Here is a 17,878-nt window from a genome sequence, read left to right as displayed (position 1 = left end):
CTGTGTGGGTGGACCATTTCGGTTTGCCCATGATGTGTTACGCCGAGAAATAAACAGGAGAGAATAGCATGCCAGTCTCTGACACAAAAGGGACCATAGCTTGCTGGTCCCTGCCAGGTATAAAACACGGTTGAGAGAAACACTGGTGTAGAAAGTGCAGTATGACATCGGTCCATTCAGCGTTCCAGCCAGAGAAAGCTCGAGCTAAGTGGAGTATATACATCATGTCCAGGTTCTACCGTGTTATAGTGCTTGGGTCCTAAATGGCCCCCTATACCCTATATAATGCATTTATTTTGACCCGGGCCCATAGGGGTCTGCTGTAAAGTAATGCACTATGTAGTGAATCGGGTGCCATTTGGGATACAGCCACAGTGTCTTACTACAAACGACTTCTGCACAGATCAGTCAATAAATCTACCCAAAGCGCACTTAATGAAGGCCTCCGCTCCAGCCACAGAGATTTACATACAAGTTATCACACTTCAGAAGCCTCTGAGTTGATGCCGTTATCTACTTTCATTTTATTTCGGCTGACTCAGAGGGCACTTTTTTATCCATGCTAGTGCTACAGGCCAAGTACATCAATTTCATATTACAGTGGAGACACACCATGAAAACATTTAAATGGGATATTTACCTTCTCTCAATACAGCAATAACCGTTTATGTTGATATATTTTCTCCAATATGATCTAAAGGGAAGAAGCCTAATTAGTAGATATTAAATTAACCCTTTTTGATAGCACTTGCACCAACCGAAAATATACATTTTTTGTAGATCTGTGAATTTCTTTTAAAGGAGAACATAAGAACCAGAAGTACAGTAGATGCATTTTTGTCCCTTTGGTACAGACTGGTACTGTATCCCAATGTCTGCGGGTTATGGCCTACCAGAGATGGTAGCTATACTGAATAATACATCATACAGTGCATTCAGAAAGTATTCAAACCACTTCACTTTTTCAACATTTTCTTACGTTACAGCCTTATTCGAAAATGTACACTAGCGTTCAAAAGTTTGGGGACACTTACAAATGTCCTTGTTTTTGTAAGAAAAGCACATTTGTTTGTCCATTAAAATAACATCAAATTGATCGGAAATGCAGTGTTGACATTGTTAATGTTGTAAATGACTATTGTGGCTGGAAATGGCTGATTTTTATGGAATATCTACATAGGGGTACAGAGGCCCATTATCAGCAACCATCACTCCTTTGTTCCAATGGCACGTTGTGTTAGCTAATCCAAGTTCATCATTTTAAAAGGATAATTGATCATTAGAAAACCCTTTTGAAATTATGTTAGCACAGCTGAAAACTGTTGTTCTGATTAAAGGAGCAATAAAACTGGCCTTCTTTAGACTTGTTGGGTATCTGGAGCATCAACATTTGTGGGTTCGATTACAGGCTCAAAATGGCCAGAAACAAAGACCTTTATTCTGAAACTCATCAGTCTATTCTTGTTCTGAGAAATTAAGGCTATTCCATGTGAGAAATTGCCAAGAAACTGTAGATCTGGTAGAAAGCTGTGTACTACTCCCTTCACAGAACAGCGCAAATTGTCTCTAACCAGAATAGAAAGAGGAGTGGGAGGCCCCGGTGCACAACGGAGCAAGAGGATAATACATTAGAGTGTCTAGATTGAGAAACAGGCGACAAGTCCTCAAGTACTCAACTGGAAGCTTCATTAAATAGTACCCGCAAAACACCCGTCTCAACGTCAACAGTGAAAAGGTGATTCCAGGATGCTGGCCTTCTAGGCAGAGATGCTAAGGAAAAGCCATATCTCAGACTGGCCAATAAAAAGAAAAGATTAAGATGGGCAAAAGAACACAGACACTGGACAGAGGAACTCTGCCTAGAAGGCCAGCATCCCCGAGTTGCCTTTTCACTGTTGACATTGAGGCACAAGTATTCAGATCCTTTGCTATGAGACTCGAAATTGTCACGATCGTCGTTGGAAGCATACTCAGACCAACGCGCAGCGTGATCTGGGTTCCACATATTTATTGAAGTGGAAGGCAACAACACAAAAACAAGATCCCACAAAACACAGTGGGGAAATGGCTGCCTAAATATGATCCCCAATCAGAGACAACGATAAACAGCTGCCTCTGATTGGGAACCACGCCAGGCCAACATAGAATTCAACAACCTAGATAGGAACACCCCCCCTAGTCACACCCCGACCCAACCAAAATAGAGAATAAAAAGGCTCTCGAAGGTCAGGGTGTGACAGAAATTGAGCTCAGGTGCCTCCTGTTTCCATTGATCATCCTTTGAGATGTTTCTACATCCTTATTGGAGTCCACCTGTGATGAATTAAATTAATTAGACATGATTTGGAAAGGCACACACCTGTCTATATAAGGTCCCAGAGTTGACAGTGCATGTCAGAGCAAAAACCAAGCCATGAGGTCGAAGGTAAGGTCCATAGAGCTCCGAGACAGGATTGTGTCGAGGCACAGATCTGGGGAAGGGTACCAAAAAATGCTGCATTGAAGGTCCCCAAGAACACAGTGGCCTTCATAATTCTTAAATGGAAGAAGTTTTGGAACCACCAAGACTCTTCCTAGAGCTGGCCGCAGGACCAAACTGAGAAGGGAGGTGACTAAGAACCCAATGATCACTCTGACAGAGCTCCAGAGTTCCTCTGTGGAGATTGGAGAACCTTCCAGAAAGACAAGCATCTCTGCATCACTCCACCAATCAGGCGTGTATGGTAGAGGACTCTCAGACCATAAGAAACAGGATTCTCTGGTCTGATGAAACCAAAATTGAACTCTTTGGCCTGAATGCCAAGCTTCACGATTTGGAGAAAACCTGGTTTTCTTGCACCATCCATACCTACATGTACATACTACCTCAATTAGCCTCGCTACTGTATATAGCCTTCACTACTGTTGTATTCACTGTCTTTTTAATGTTGTTTTTTAATTCTTTACTTATCTATTGTTCAAAAGTGCACTGTTGGTTAGGTCCTGTAAGTAAGCATTTCCCTGTAAGGTCTACACCTGTTGTATTTGGTGCACGTGACAAATACACTTTGATTTGATCCTACGGTGAAGCATGGTGGTTGAGGCATCATGCTGTGGGGATGTTTTTCTGCTTCAGGGACAGGGAGACAAGTCAGGATCAAGGCAAAGATGAACGGAGCAAAGTACAGAAAGATCCTTGATGAAAACCTGCTCCAGAGCGCTCAAGACCTCAGAATGGTTTCGAAGGTTCACCTTCCAACAGGATAACGACCCTTAGCACACAACCAAGACAACGCAGGAGTGGCTTCGGAACAAGTCTCTGAATGGTCTTGAGTGGCCCAGCCAGAGCCCAGACTGGAACCCAATCGAATATCTCTAAAGCAACCTGAAAATAGCTGTGCAGCAACGCTCCCCATCCAACTTGACAGAGCTTAAGAGGATCTGTAGAGAAGAATGGGAGAAACTCCCCAAATACAGGTGTGCCAAGCTTGTAGCGTCATACCCATGAAGATTTGAGGCTGTAAACGCTGCCAAAGGTGTTTAAAAAAAGTACTGAGTAAAGGGTCTGAATACTGATGTAAATGTAATATTTTAGTTTTTTTATTTTTAATACATTTGCAAAAATTTCTAAAACCTATTTTTGCTTTCTCGTTATGGGGTATTGTGTGTAGATTGATGAGAGAAAACCAATTGAATCCATTTTAGAACACGGCTGTAACGTAACAAAATGTGGAAAGAGTGAAGGGGTCTGAATACTTTCCGAATGCACTGTATACGTCACCCCATAAATGTGATGTACATAGAAGCGCACAACGTTCATTTTGCCAAGAACAATCCTTTTAGTGACTGAGGGCGAATGCGGGTGTCATGTCCACATACAGTATATACTGTAGTAGCACCCATCCTGCCTCTCAATCATTGGGGGTAATCACCGGAGTATATAGTCTTCTTTCTACCCTGCTGCCTGTTAGCTACCTGCCTTTACCACAGAGTCGAGCTGGGCTAGTCAACTCAGATGGGAGGGAAGGAAGGAGGGAGGGATGGAGGGAGGAAAGGAGGGAGGGCTTTGTGATCTCCCATCAACCGCTCAGGGGAGCGAAGCAGCAGCCTCCCGCTGCATTAAGATTGATGACACCCTCCGGAAGAAACAAAAGATGTGGCGTCTGCGAGGTACGGGCTTATGAAACCTGATAGACTCGTCTCTTAATAAACATCACTGATATGTCAGCCACTACATGCTGTGGTTCCACCAGGAGAGCTGCTGCTGCCTGCCTGCTTGCTTCGTGGAGCAGAGAGAGAGAGAGAGAGATTTATTTTTATCCATAAAAACAAATCTTAAGTTAACATGCAAATGCCATTTAATTTATGGTCATTTATTTATTTGAAATGCTCCATAAATGGCCATAAATTAAATAGCATTTGCATGTTAATAACTTGATTGGCGCAACTGACAAATAAATAATTGGTGAAAATGAACAAAAGAGCACACCGTAGAAAATGGGACATTTTGAATAATTTCCACAGGCAGAAGGTTACCTGGAAACCAAGCAACACTGGAACATATAAGGGCAGTTTTTCACCCTGAGCTCACCATCTTTATTGACTGTCTACTATTTACAATATTCTGTAGTTACACACAGAAAGTGTTGTATCTGTCACAATTCTATCTCCCTGAGTCTGCCTCAATACTATATAATGCTAGTTAAAGCCACCCGGGTGTGAAATAGTGTTTGGAAATAAATGAAACCGACCAGGAAAGTGAGGACGGGGGAATATTGCCATGTCAAGCTGACAGACAGGCAGTGAAAATGGAACAAGAGCTATCATCTTAAGGAAAACCGGATTAAATAAGAACCTACGACCGTCGGTGCATCTCCGGCCCTGATATTGACAAGCCACTGGCGGGGGTCATTTTTCATTGTCTCATCAAGACCAAGCATTATGGGAGATCAATCTCGCCTCTCTCATCTCTATTCCTGCATCAGATAGGCCCCTGGTAGCCTGTCGGTGTAGAGTGGCTTGGTGATGCTACTCTTATTATGCCTGGCGGAGATTCAGTCAAAGTTTTAGACACAGTGGAGTGGAGAGATTGGTACCTGGCTGTCTCAGTTGTGGATTCCTTGGAGTGAGTGCATGTAGTATGTGATGGATCCTGAGGGTCTCTGTCCAAGCCTAGACCAGTCCAGTTGATCTCCATGCCGTGTTGCTCCTTGGATCTACCGCAGTGGTGGCTGGTGGCACTTCAAATGGGGAGGACGGGCTCATAGTATGTGTTTGATACATCGCCATTCACTCCATTCTATTCATCATTATGAGCCAACCTCCCCTCACCAGCTTCCTCTGATCTGCAGTACGAGTATCCTAAATTATCACAAACATACTCCGAAACAGAGGAGACCTATAGATAAGATTTACAACTTGCATTGCTAGACAATTTTAATGTAATTCTATTTTAATATAACAAAGCACTGCAGGGCCAAGCCATCTGACAGAGCCAGGTGTTGGCTTCATCCATTCTGAACCTTTCTGAACCATGAGAAAATAAACCAACCACAGCAGAGTCAGCACCTTCACTTTATGCCGATTTAACCAGCACAGCATACCTCGTTACGCAACCCTAACAAAACAAAAGCCTCCAATTTTTATTTTGGCCAGTGGGAATAAGAGCATGGAAGCAGTTCGGCTAACAGTAATTACTACATTAAATCATATATCATGGCTCTAACATTGAGAACTTGTATATCTTTAAGGGTCGTTAATTTTACAAGTCCACCGTTAACCTGGGGTGAGGTGAAGCGATGAAGTAGTGATGGCAAGCCGATATAAAACAAACGTAAGCAGACGATATGGAGAGAGAGAGACAAAATCCAAGTAACTGGATGTACTAAAACTAACTGAGAATTGAATGTATATATTTTTCCCCTTTGACATGTTCGTAAAAAGTTACAGTAGTTGGTTGCTGTTGAGGTCTTGCTTTTGGCCCTGTTGCTCCACTATATATGTATAGGAGGGTACTATAATTACATAATTATAACCTATTTCCGCAGAAAATGACAGTTTAAAAAAAAAAACGAATTGCAATATCAGCTCCCCTCCATGTGAATGTGAACACAACATGCTTCTTGGTTCCATCTGAAACATAAACAAACCACTACCCTAACTCGTCTCCACCAGTGAGCTCCACAGCCCAGCTCTTCCCCAGAGCGCCTGCCCTGACTGCGTCCCAAATAGCACCATAAAATGTACTATAGTGCACTACTTTTGACGAGGTCCCATAGGGAGCCATTTGGGAAGCAGCCCGACTGCAGTACAGAACCCAGTGGTATAAACCTTATAGCCCCACAGGGAGTTAGCCATGGAGCTTTGGCTCAGCCTGTTGATTGCACTTTGCCCGATCAGTTCCTTGAACCTCTGCAGAATGTCACATTCAAGGAGGTTTCTGTTCGTCTCGCCAGAGCAGTACAAAGCTAGTTTTCACTAGGCACTCTGTTAAGAACCCCAAGTCGAACCACGATCAAAGAGGAACGATCTTGTCACTCGCCCCAACTTCCCAGTTAGAATGTCATCATTCATCTTTGTATCATGGGAGGGGAAAAAAAATATTTTTACATTTTGTTTGGACTGCGTGGCCTGCCCAGCCTACCATCTTAAACTAATAAAGAAAAACTATACATATAGCCTCTCTAAATCAATTACCTGTTCATCAAGCATACACTATGCTAATGTTTAACTCACTCTTTACTTAATTGTCCATGGCTAACAAATGCTTATTTTCTTAATTACATTTCATAATTTTTTTCTGGCATAAATCAAAGCCAAGCCAGAGACAACCTCTTGCGTATCTCTAGACCAGCTACATGTGATCTATTAGTTTGTAAAAAAATGCATTCCATTGTTATCGATGAACATAATTTTCCACCGTTCTTTGAAAACGCTTCTAAAACAGCAAAAGCATGAAGAGATTTGTTCACCATACTAGCTGACAATAAAAAGCAACCCCTGCCTGTCCTTTCTGAGCTTATTCTGCGAGCTGCATTGGTCGGTTTGTGAGGATTAAGGTGTTTGACTAGCTAGCAGGGACCCCTGCTTGCCGTGACCAACGACGCAAGGGAGTTGGTTTCTGACCACAAATAAACATCAGTCTGGATGGTGGGGTCCCAGTGCTCCGGCCTCAGCACCGTCAGCTACAGGAGCGCATCAATCACAGCTGGACTGGGCTGAGGTGGGGGCTGGAAGCTGTGGGTTAGGGCTGGGGGCTGAGTTTGGGCTGGCGCTGAGATTGGGCAAAGGCAGAGCACAGGAAAACAGCCTGAACCAGCTGCTGCTGATGCACACACACACAGAGATGCACAGTCACACAAGCACACATATTCGTAAACTGTACACACACACACACACACACACACACACACAGTGATGCACGAATGCACACAAACAGACACGTACGAACACACACACATACACACACGTGGCTAGTCTTTAATCCCCTTTCAACGGCTGAACTCTGATAGACACTCCATGTAGAGAGAGAAGAGGAAGAGAGAGAAAAGGAAAGAGAGGAAGAGAGAGAGAGAGAGAGAGAGAAAAGAAAGAGTAAAGAAAAGAGATAGGAGGGGGGAAAGAGAGGGAGCAACATATGAAATCAATAGTGTCAAGCAGAATTGACTACGGCTTGTTCAATAACTTGTTTTGTTTTCAGTTGCTAGCTCACCATTGCATTTGTGATCATAATGTGAGTGTTTTCAGTCAACCCACATCTGGATATTGTACCTAAATTTAATTTTACCTTTATTTAACTAGGCAAGTCAGTTAAGAACAAATTCTTAATAATAAATATAGGGCTACATGCTACATACTATAGGGCTACATACTACAGGATTCCCCTCTTTTTGTTTACCTAAATATGAACCAAAATCCCTTATAATTCTGTGAAGGCTTTCCTACCACCTGGCAGAGGTGTAAATAAAGCCTTATGCACAATATGCAGTGATAATAAGACAGTGCCAGTGTGTTAGATTATAACGTATCCTGAACTCATGGATGTGAGAGAACAATTCTACTTTGCAACTTGATTCAGAGGTACGTGTTAAAATGTCTGCATATACCGCATCCATTATTCATTAAAATTAATACATTATTTCAGATACAACATCAGGGAAATGGAAATATTAAATTTAGTTTGTTTATTATAGCCTATACTTTTCATCGTTTGGGGTAACTCTCATGATAATACATTCATGCTTATAAATCTGTTAATAGTCAATGCCTTTGTAATTGTAATCAAATTTGATATCAAATGAATTATGGGTTTTGGGGGAACAAAAAAAACGTCACCTGAGGAACTTGGCCTGCTGTTCCTCTGTTTATGTCCCCTGTCCAAGGTGATGTGGTTCAAGACGTGGAGAGAGATCCACTGATCACCTCGCTCGGTTATACTGCCCCCTGGCGGAATGAAAGCGAAAACGAACGTCGACAGTAGACTACATTAGTGCAAGATTATAAAACTAAGAACATGTAATTGTAATTTGTAAAGTGTACTATTATAACGTCGATTAATACTTCAGCTAGCAAATGTTTAGAAACATAACTAACATATCTGGATTTGACACCACCTACAATCTGTGGAGTGAATATTATTATATGTCTATCTCTGGGAATGTTTTAAAAACGCCAGCATTAATCTTTGCAATGTGCACAAACAGCAAATCTCTATCAAACTGCTGAATATTCCGGTTTCAGAACGCAGTGTGAGCAAATTAAAAGAGCTGACCTCAACTGCTGCTTCGCTGGATTTATATCTGACCGTCACTGATTGATTGATATCTCTGTAACAAGTGTAAGGACCCAGACAGACAGAACGAAGACTCACCTGTCAAACGGACGATTATGGTTCGGCACACCTGATAAAATAAAAGTTCAGCATTTCTGAGCGCTTTTATCACCATGAATGCACTAGATTTGTCATATTTTTCTGAAAGTGAAATATGTTATATTTTATATGAAAAAGTTACTGTTATGGATAATCCCATTATTATTAAGTAACTGTTTTCTATAACCACATGAATAAATGAAATGTCACACAATCAATATGTTCCTGTGTTTTCTTTGTAGGCTACATTATGCTATGGTCTCATGAGTCATGACCTACAAACGCGTTTTAGTGATTAAATTTAAATTAAATGGTTATAACGATACATTAATTAGCCTAGTCAAGGATTCTTCCCTCATAGCTCCCCTATTATTAACATCGGCAATACAAGCCATTTCATTTAATTGATATTGTGAAAGAAGATCATAAAATCTACCTAAATCAAATAAAAATGGTTAATTGGCAGAGTTATTACATTCCGGAGTCTATCATTAAGAATGATATTCAATGAAACCTCCCTTTCTCGTAATTTATTTTCTGAGGCCGGTAATTGAATTTGTAATAGGAAACGCAGTTTTTGAAATGACCTTTTTGCAATAATGCTTCCTTAATTGAAAGTAAATCTTTTTTTTTCTATCACTGGGTGTTAAACGATTTTCTAACTATGCTGGTCTTAGAATCAGATCTTTTCAGAGTAAAGAACAGCTCTGCACCACTGGGTTGTTCCACCTTAAAAAAAACAAGAAAGAGGATTTTGACACCTACCATCTCAAATTGTTCTGAAATCGTTTATGTTGTTACAAACATATAGAATTAGCCTTCCTGCAACATTATATTTGTTGAAATATAATCAGATCTCTGAGAAATTAAGCCAATTGATTGCATCCAAATTGGCCAAATTGGTGGGTGTCATGGCTTGCTGAAATGATATGGAACGACCCCATTAACACGACCTTTTCAGTTAAACTGTGACATTGACAGTCTCTGTAACATTGACAAAATGACAATTCAATATAGTCAACATTATTATTATTGTTACTTTTATTATTATTACTGATAATAATATTTAGGAGGGAAATAACTTAATGAATAGCTGAAGAGTTAATTTCGAAAACACTATATCCACAATTTTTTCACATTTGTTTGTTTAATCAGAAATGACTGCTTATGGGTACCTTCATGTGTGTAAAATATTACTGTTCTCAGATTTTTTAATCGATTTAAGATATGTATGAAAATGTGTTTTAATGCAAAATGGTCCACCACCCAAAGGAGATCCAGCCAACTTGACACAACCGTGGGAAGCATTGGAGTCAACATGGGCCAGCATTCCTGTGGAACGATTGTCATACCATGTCCAACAAATTTTCATTGTTGGACATAAAAGATTTTAAAAACACCAGGAAATCAACTCCAAGTGATTTTAACTTTGGAAATCTGTTCCCAAGTAGTCCCACACATGATAGAGAGATAGAGAGATGTGATTGCATACTAATATAAGCAAGGTTTGAAAATATTATGTTTTAGTCAAATATTATATCTGTTTGGGCTAATTGCAGTCAATTTGCAGTCTACAAATGATTTTTAATTATGTTCCGTCCCCCTGACCGTCTGCTCAAGAAAAACAAGAAAAAATGCTTACATTTTTTAAAAATCAGGCTTGCGGCTAAATCTAGTTGATGAACCCTGTTATGGAAAATGCTAAACATTTTAAAGATTTGTTGTCGTTGTTGCAGTATGTAAACTTAACATGAAGAACAGGAATGACATATACTCTCACGAGTGGCCAATAAGACCTACCTGAAAGCCACACCCCTAATAAGCCACACGTCCTGGAAATAACATTAGGATTACATTAACAAAGACCCAGCTGCTGGGTCAACCCAGCATGAAAGTAAAAAATAACCAATTGATGGTAAATTAACCTGTTTGGGTAATCCCAACATCCCAACATGTTGGGTTATTCACACAACCCAACTGGCTGGGTCAAAATAACCCAGCATGTGCTCTGTCCAATATTTACCCAGTGCTGGGTAATCAATAACCAAAATTGGTTTGTTTTTAACCCACCATTTTTTTTGAGTGTGAACAAACAACTTATTGGTGTCACTTTAGATTTGAAATTGTCATGGTCAATGCATATTAATTCAATTGTAAAGATGGGGAGAGGTCTGTGTGTGATAAGGAGAAGCTCAGCATTTTTAACACCACAGTCGACCAAACAAGTCCTGCAGGCTCTAGCTTTATTGAATCTTGACTACTGCCCAGTGATATGGTCAAGTGCTGCAAAGAAGGGTCTAGAAAAGCTGCTGCTGGCCCAGAACAGATCAGCATGCCTTGCCTTTTAATGTACACAGGGGGCTAATGTCAACAGTATGCATGTCAGTCTCTCTTGGCTCAAAGTAGAGGAGAGATTGACTGCATGACATTTAGATTTGTTTTATTACTGTGTTGAAAATTCCAAATTGTCTGTATAATCAATAATCAAGCTCTGACAGACATACTTACCCCACTAGACATGCCATCGGGGGTCTAATCACAGTCCCCAAATCCAGAATGAATTCAAGTCAACGCACAGTATTCTATAGAGCCATGATCACAAGGAACTGCCAATGACTGCTGCCAATGACTGGAAGAAAAAAAATTGCGGAAGCTGGAGACTCATATCTTCCTCACTAACTTTAAACATCAGCTATCAGAGCAGCTAACCAATCGCTGCAGCTGTACATAGCCCATCTGTAAATAGCCCATCCATTCTACCTACCTCATCCCCATATTGTTTTTATTAACTGTTCTGCTCTTTCATCATCTGCTCATCTATCACTCCAGTGTTAACTTGCTAAATTGTAAGTTAAATTGTAATGTAAAACTATGGCCTATTTATTACCTTACCTCCTCACTCCATTTGCACGCACTGTATATAGACTTTCTTGTTTCTATTGACTGTACCCTTGTTTACTCCATGTGTAACTCTGTGTTGTTGTTTGTGTCGCACTGCTTTGCTTTATCTTGGCCAGGTTGCAGATGTAAATGAGAACTTGTTCTCAACTTGCCTACCTCGTTAAATAAAGGTGAAATATATATATATTTTTTTATAGAATGGCCTTCAATCTCAAATTACAGCTTTAAAAAACAAAACAATTAAAACAACCCTTACAGCACAGCGCCTCTCCCCTAACTGACCTAATTAACAAAAAATGCACATGTACAGTTGAAGTCGGAAGTTTACATACATCTAGGATGGAGTCATTAAAACCCGTTTTTCAACCACTCCACACATTTCTTGTTAACAAACTACAGTTTTGTCAAGTCGGTCATTTTTCCAACAATTGTTTACAGACAGATTATTTCACTTATTCACTTTCACATAATTCCAGTGGGTCAGAAGTTGACTGTGCCTTTAAACAGCTTGGAAAATTCCAGAAAATTATGTCATGGCTTTAGAAGCTTCCGGCGCCGACAGAGATGGCCGCCTCGCTTCGCGTTCGTAGGAAACTATGCAGGTTTTTTTTTTTACGTGTTATTTCTTACATTGATACCCCAGGTAATCTTAGGTTTTATTACATACAGTCGGGAGGAACTACTGAATATAAGAGCAATGTCAACTCACCATCATTAAGACCAGGAAAATGACTTCCCCGAAGCGGACCCTGTGTTCTGCCTTCCACCCAGGACAATGGATTGGATCCCAGCCGACGACCCAAAACAACAACGTTGTAAAAGAGGCAAACGAAGCGGTCTTCTGGTCAGGTACCGGAGACGGGCACATCGCACACCACTCCCTAGCATACTACTCGCCAATGTCCAGTCTCTTGACAACAAGGTTGATGAAATCCGAGCAAGGGTAGCATTCCAGAGAGACATCAGAGACTGTAACGTTCTTTGCTTCACGGAAACATGGCTCACTCGAGAGAAGCTAACGGAGTCGGTGCAACTAGCTGGTTTCTCCACGCATCGCGCCGACAGACACAACCATCTTTCTGGTAAGAAGAGGGGCGGGGGGGGGGGGGGGGGGGGGGGTATGCCTTATGATTAACAAGACGTGGTGTGATCATAACAACATACATGAATTCAAGTCCTTCTGTTCACCTGACTTAGAATTCCTCACAATAAAATGTTGACCGCAATATCTACCAAGGGAATTATCTTCGATTATAATCACAGCCGTATATATTACCCCCCAAGCAGACACATCGATGGCCCTGAACAAACTTTATTTGACTCTATGCAAACTGGAAACCACATATCCTGAGGCTGCATTCATTGTAGCTGGGGATTTTAACAAGGCTAATCTGAAAACAAGACTCCCTAAACTGTATCAGCATATCCATTGTGCTACCAGGGCTGGTAAAACCCTGGATCATTGCTATTCTAACTTCCGCGATGCATATAAGGCCCTCCCCCGCCCTCCTTTCGGGAAAAGCTGAACACGATTCCATTTTGTTGCTTCCAGCCAAAACTAAAGTCTGTGTTGCCCAGCAACAGCCCCAAAACATCACTGCTCTAGAGGAGATCTGCATGGAGGAATGGGCCAAAATACCAGCAACAGTGTGTGAAAACCTTGTGAAGACTTTGTGAACCTTGTGAAGACAGAAAACGTTTGACCTCTGTCATTGCCAACAAAGGGTAGATAACAAAGTATTGAGATAAACTTTTGTTATTGACCAAATACTTATTTTCCACCATAATTTGCAAATAAATTCATTAAAAATCCTACAACGTGATTTTCTGGATTTTTTTTCTCATTTTGTCTGTCATAGTTGAAGTGTACCTATGATAAAAATTACAGGCCTCTCTCATCTTTTTAAGTGGGAGAACTTGCACAATTGGTGGCTGACTAAATACTTTTTTGCCCCACTGTATATACTGTACTCGATACCATCTACTGCATCTTGCCTATGCCGTTCTGTACCATCACTCATTCATATATCTTTATGTACATATTCTTTATCCCTTTACACTTGTGTGTATAAGGTAGTAGTTTTGGAATTGTTAGGTTAGATTACTCGTTGGTTATTACTGCATTGTCGGAACTAGAAGCACAAGCATTTCGTTACACTCGCATTAACATCTGCTAACCATGTGTATGTGACCAATAACATTTGATTTGATTTGATTTCTGATAGGCTAATTGACATAATTTGAGTCAATTGGAGGTGTACCTGTGGATGTATTTCAAGGCCTACCTTCAAACTCAGTGCCTCTTTGCTTGACATCATGGGAAAATCAAAATAAATCATACCTCAGATTTTATTTTGGAGACCTCCACAAGTCTGGTTCATCCTTGGGAGCAATTTCCAAATGCCTAAAGGTACCACGTTCATCTCTACAAAAATACCGTCATCTGTACAAACATGCCGTCATACCGCTCAGGAAGGACACGCATTCTGTCTCCTAGAGATGAATGTACTTTGGTATGAAAAGTGCAAATCAATCGCAGAACAACAGCAAAGGACCTTGTGAAGATGCTGGAGGAAACAGGTACAAAAGTATCTATGTCCACAGTAAAACGAGTCCTATATCGACATAACCTCAGCAAGGAATAAGTCACTGCTCCAAAATCGCCATAAAAATGCCAGACTACGGTTTGCAACTGCACATGGGGACAAAGATCATACTTTTTGAGGAAATGACCTCTAGTCTGATGAAACAAAAAAAGAACTGTTTGGCCATAATGACCATCGTTATGTTTGGAGTAAAAAAGGGGAAGCTTGCAAGCCGAAAAACGCCATCTCAACCGTGAAGCACGGGGGTGGCAGCATCATGTTGTGGGGGTGCTTTGCTGCAGGAGGGTCTGGTGCACTTCACAAAACAGATGGCGTCATGAGGGAGGTAAATGTTGTGGATATATTGAAGCAACATCTCAAGACATCAGTCAGGAAGTTAAAGCTTGGTCGCAAATGGGTCTTCCAAATGGACAATGACCCCAAACATATTTCCAAAGTTGTGGCAAAATGACTTAAGGACAACAAAGTCAAGGTATTGGAGTGGCCATTAAAAAGCCCTGATCCCAATCCAATAGAAAATGTGTGGGCAGAACTGAAAAAGACCAAAAGGGCCAAAATTCACCCATCTTATTGTGGGAAGCTTGTGGAAGGCTACCCGAAATGTTTGACCCAAGTTAAGCAATTTAAAGGCAATGCTGCCAAGTACTAATTGAGTTTATGTAAACTTCTGACCCTTCTGGGAATGTAATGAAAGAAATAAAAGCTGAAATCATTCTTTCAACTATTATTCTGACATTTCACATTCCTAAAATAAAGTGGTGATCCTAACTGACCTAAGACAGGGAATTTTTACTAGGATTAAATGTCAGGAATTGTATTTTAAAAAAACAGAGTTTGAATGTATTTGGCTGAGGTGTATGTAAACTTCCGACTTCAACTGCATATGCTTGTAATTGTTCGTAGGAGCTTTTTGGGTTCTATTGTTCTTATTTTACATGTATGTAGTTCTGTACTTGTCTATTGATGTTCTGTATTATGTCATGTTTTATGTTTTGTATGGACCCAAGGAAGAGTAGCTGCTGCTTCAGCAATAGCTAATGGGATCCTAATAAAATACTAAAATCATTGCACAGCACCAGGGACCTGAAATGGTCCCATCACACGACACCATGATGAAAAAGGAGGCTAAAGAAATTTGGCATGACCCCTAAGACCCTCACAAATTTCTACAGATGCACAATTGAGAGCATTCTGTCAGGCTGCATCACAGCCTGGTATGGCAACTGCACCACCCGCAACCACATGGCTCTCCAGAGGGTGATGCAGTCAGACCAACACATCACAGGGGGCACAATTCTTGCCCTCTAGGAAAACTACAGCACCCGGTGTCATAGGAAGGCCAAGAAGATCATCAAGGACCTCAGCCACCCGAGCCACAGGCTGTTCACCCTTCTACCATCTAGCAGACGGAGACAGTACAGGTGCATCAAAGTCGGGACCGAGACTGAAAAACAGCTTCTATCTCCAGGCCATCAGACTGTTGAACAATCATCACTAGCCGTCCAGCCCCCGGCTGCCCCATGTATATAGAGACATTGAACACTGGTCACATTAACAATGTTTACATACTGTTTAACCTACTTCATACATATATACTGTATTCTAATCATTGCTCATCCTATATAACTACTGCTGTAAACACCTTTTCTAGTCATATACTGTCCATACTGTCTACACACACCATTTATATACATGAAATGTATATTCCGGACTCTGACATTGCTCGTTCTGATATTGACTGCTCATATATTTCTTCATTTCTATGTGTTTTACTTTTTGAACAACGTGTGTATTATTGTATTGCTAGATATAACTGCACTGTTGGAGCTAGAAACATAAGAATTTCGCTGCACCTGCAATAACATCTGCAAATCTGTTTACATGACCAATACAATTTTATTTCTTTACAAAAAAATGTTTTAGTTATTTGTAACATTTAACTGTGTAAAACCTAGAAGTACTACTTATGTCTCAGTCTAGAAGCGCAGACAAAGGATATCAATGATCTGGAAAGATTCTTGTATAGAGGACTGTTCTAAGATCCCTACCAATGTGTGCTCCAATCTCATAAAACATTTTAGAAAAATAAATATAGCACAGTATTTGTATTGTTCATTTGAAACAGTCTTTTTGGCTCATTTTTATCAAGGGATCCAATAATTGTGGACCCCACGTACATATGTATTTACAGCCAACATAGAAATAGCAGTGTGAATCAAACAAAGCCAACATGTTCCACAACAATAGCATTAGTTGTTGGCTTCCCGTCGTCGACAGGGATCAGGATTATTTTTTTTAAAGAAAATAACAAGAGGGTCCTTCTCATAAAGGTCTCATCAACCACAACAACATCTGACAAACAGTATACTTTTTTTTTTAAATTCCATTATTTGGTCGACGCAGACACAGAATTATCCCCAGATTTATGTCTCACCATTTGGCAACACAAAAATTCCTGCTGGCCGCTTCCTGTTCCAGAGCTGCAAAAAATAAAAGATACAAAATAAATAAAATAAAACACACACACACACACACACACACACAGGGGGGGGAGACAAGTTCCCTGGCCCGCTGCTCACCCTATTTCCTATACAGTGCACTAATTTTGACCAGGGCCCATAGGTACTATATAGGGGATAAGGTGTCGTTTGAGATGCACACCATGACTCGGGGACGCTGAGTCTCCACAAGAGCCATATTTAAGCCCTAATAGGGTGGATGAGTTTTAGGAGTGGTCACTTGAGGTAGACTGGCTTTTACACCTGCCTTCCCTCTCTAGAATCAGGGTTTTATACAGTACTGCCTTTTGTACTGTTTCTACATTTCTCTATCCCTTAAAGACTCAGGGCCAGTTTCCTAGGCCCAGTTTAAACCTTAGTCCTGATCTTAAAAGCATGTTAATCTCCTAGGCACACAAAGATGGAAATGGACAGGCTACAGAATCATATTTTCTAGGGAATTTCCTAGGTCAGGTCAGAATGGACTAGAGAAGACAGTATAACACACTACACATATTTTCTTCAGTAGTGGAACAAAGCTCTTACTCATTCTATTAGCATATTCTGGTCACGCTCTTGGGTCATAAAAGAGAAATTGAATGTGATGTTTTGAACGCACAAAGTATTTTGAAATACTTTTGAGGATGATATCAGAGTTCCACATCATCCAGTAGCGTATTCACACTGTAATCAAATTAGCTTAAATAAACGGGGCCAAAATACAGCCCACAACGGATGATGTCAACTTGGGTCCCCGAGCTCAACTCTAAGAGGTACAGATATGTGACAGGGTCTGACCAACAGGGACTAATAACTAGAGGAAACACAGTCTGGATTACAGATCCCAGATCCAAGGCGGGAGTTGTTTGTTTCGGGAATCTGCCCTTGTATATATCACCCCTCTAAACATGAGATGTATTTACATGCAATGTGACAAGATTCTTCTATTCTTAACTTTTGCTCCTGTGGCTGTTGAGGGGAGGTGAGGGGGGAGGGGGGATGATGGCGGTTGGTCGCCTGCTTGA

The 17,878-nt window shown here is 40.8% G+C and overlaps 1 protein-coding gene across 1 annotated transcript in view; it reads right to left on the bottom strand.

Moving 5' to 3' along the window:
* Positions 1-7,176: 7,176 nt before the first annotated feature.
* LOC139407971 (regulator of G-protein signaling protein-like) overlaps positions 7,177-17,878 on the bottom strand; it is a 40,229-nt gene continuing 29,527 nt past the window's right edge. The window contains exon 21 of the mRNA XM_071151830.1: positions 7,177-7,303. Within this exon, the coding sequence (XP_071007931.1) occupies positions 7,177-7,303 (127 nt within the window). The remainder of the gene's footprint in view (positions 7,304-17,878) is intronic.

The sequence above is a fragment of the Oncorhynchus clarkii genome, chromosome 4 (assembly GCF_045791955.1).
Source record: "Oncorhynchus clarkii lewisi isolate Uvic-CL-2024 chromosome 4, UVic_Ocla_1.0, whole genome shotgun sequence".
Taxonomy (NCBI): domain Eukaryota; kingdom Metazoa; phylum Chordata; class Actinopteri; order Salmoniformes; family Salmonidae; genus Oncorhynchus; species Oncorhynchus clarkii.
Note: the sequence above shows the minus strand (reverse complement) of the source record. Positions and strands in the feature narration are given on the sequence as shown.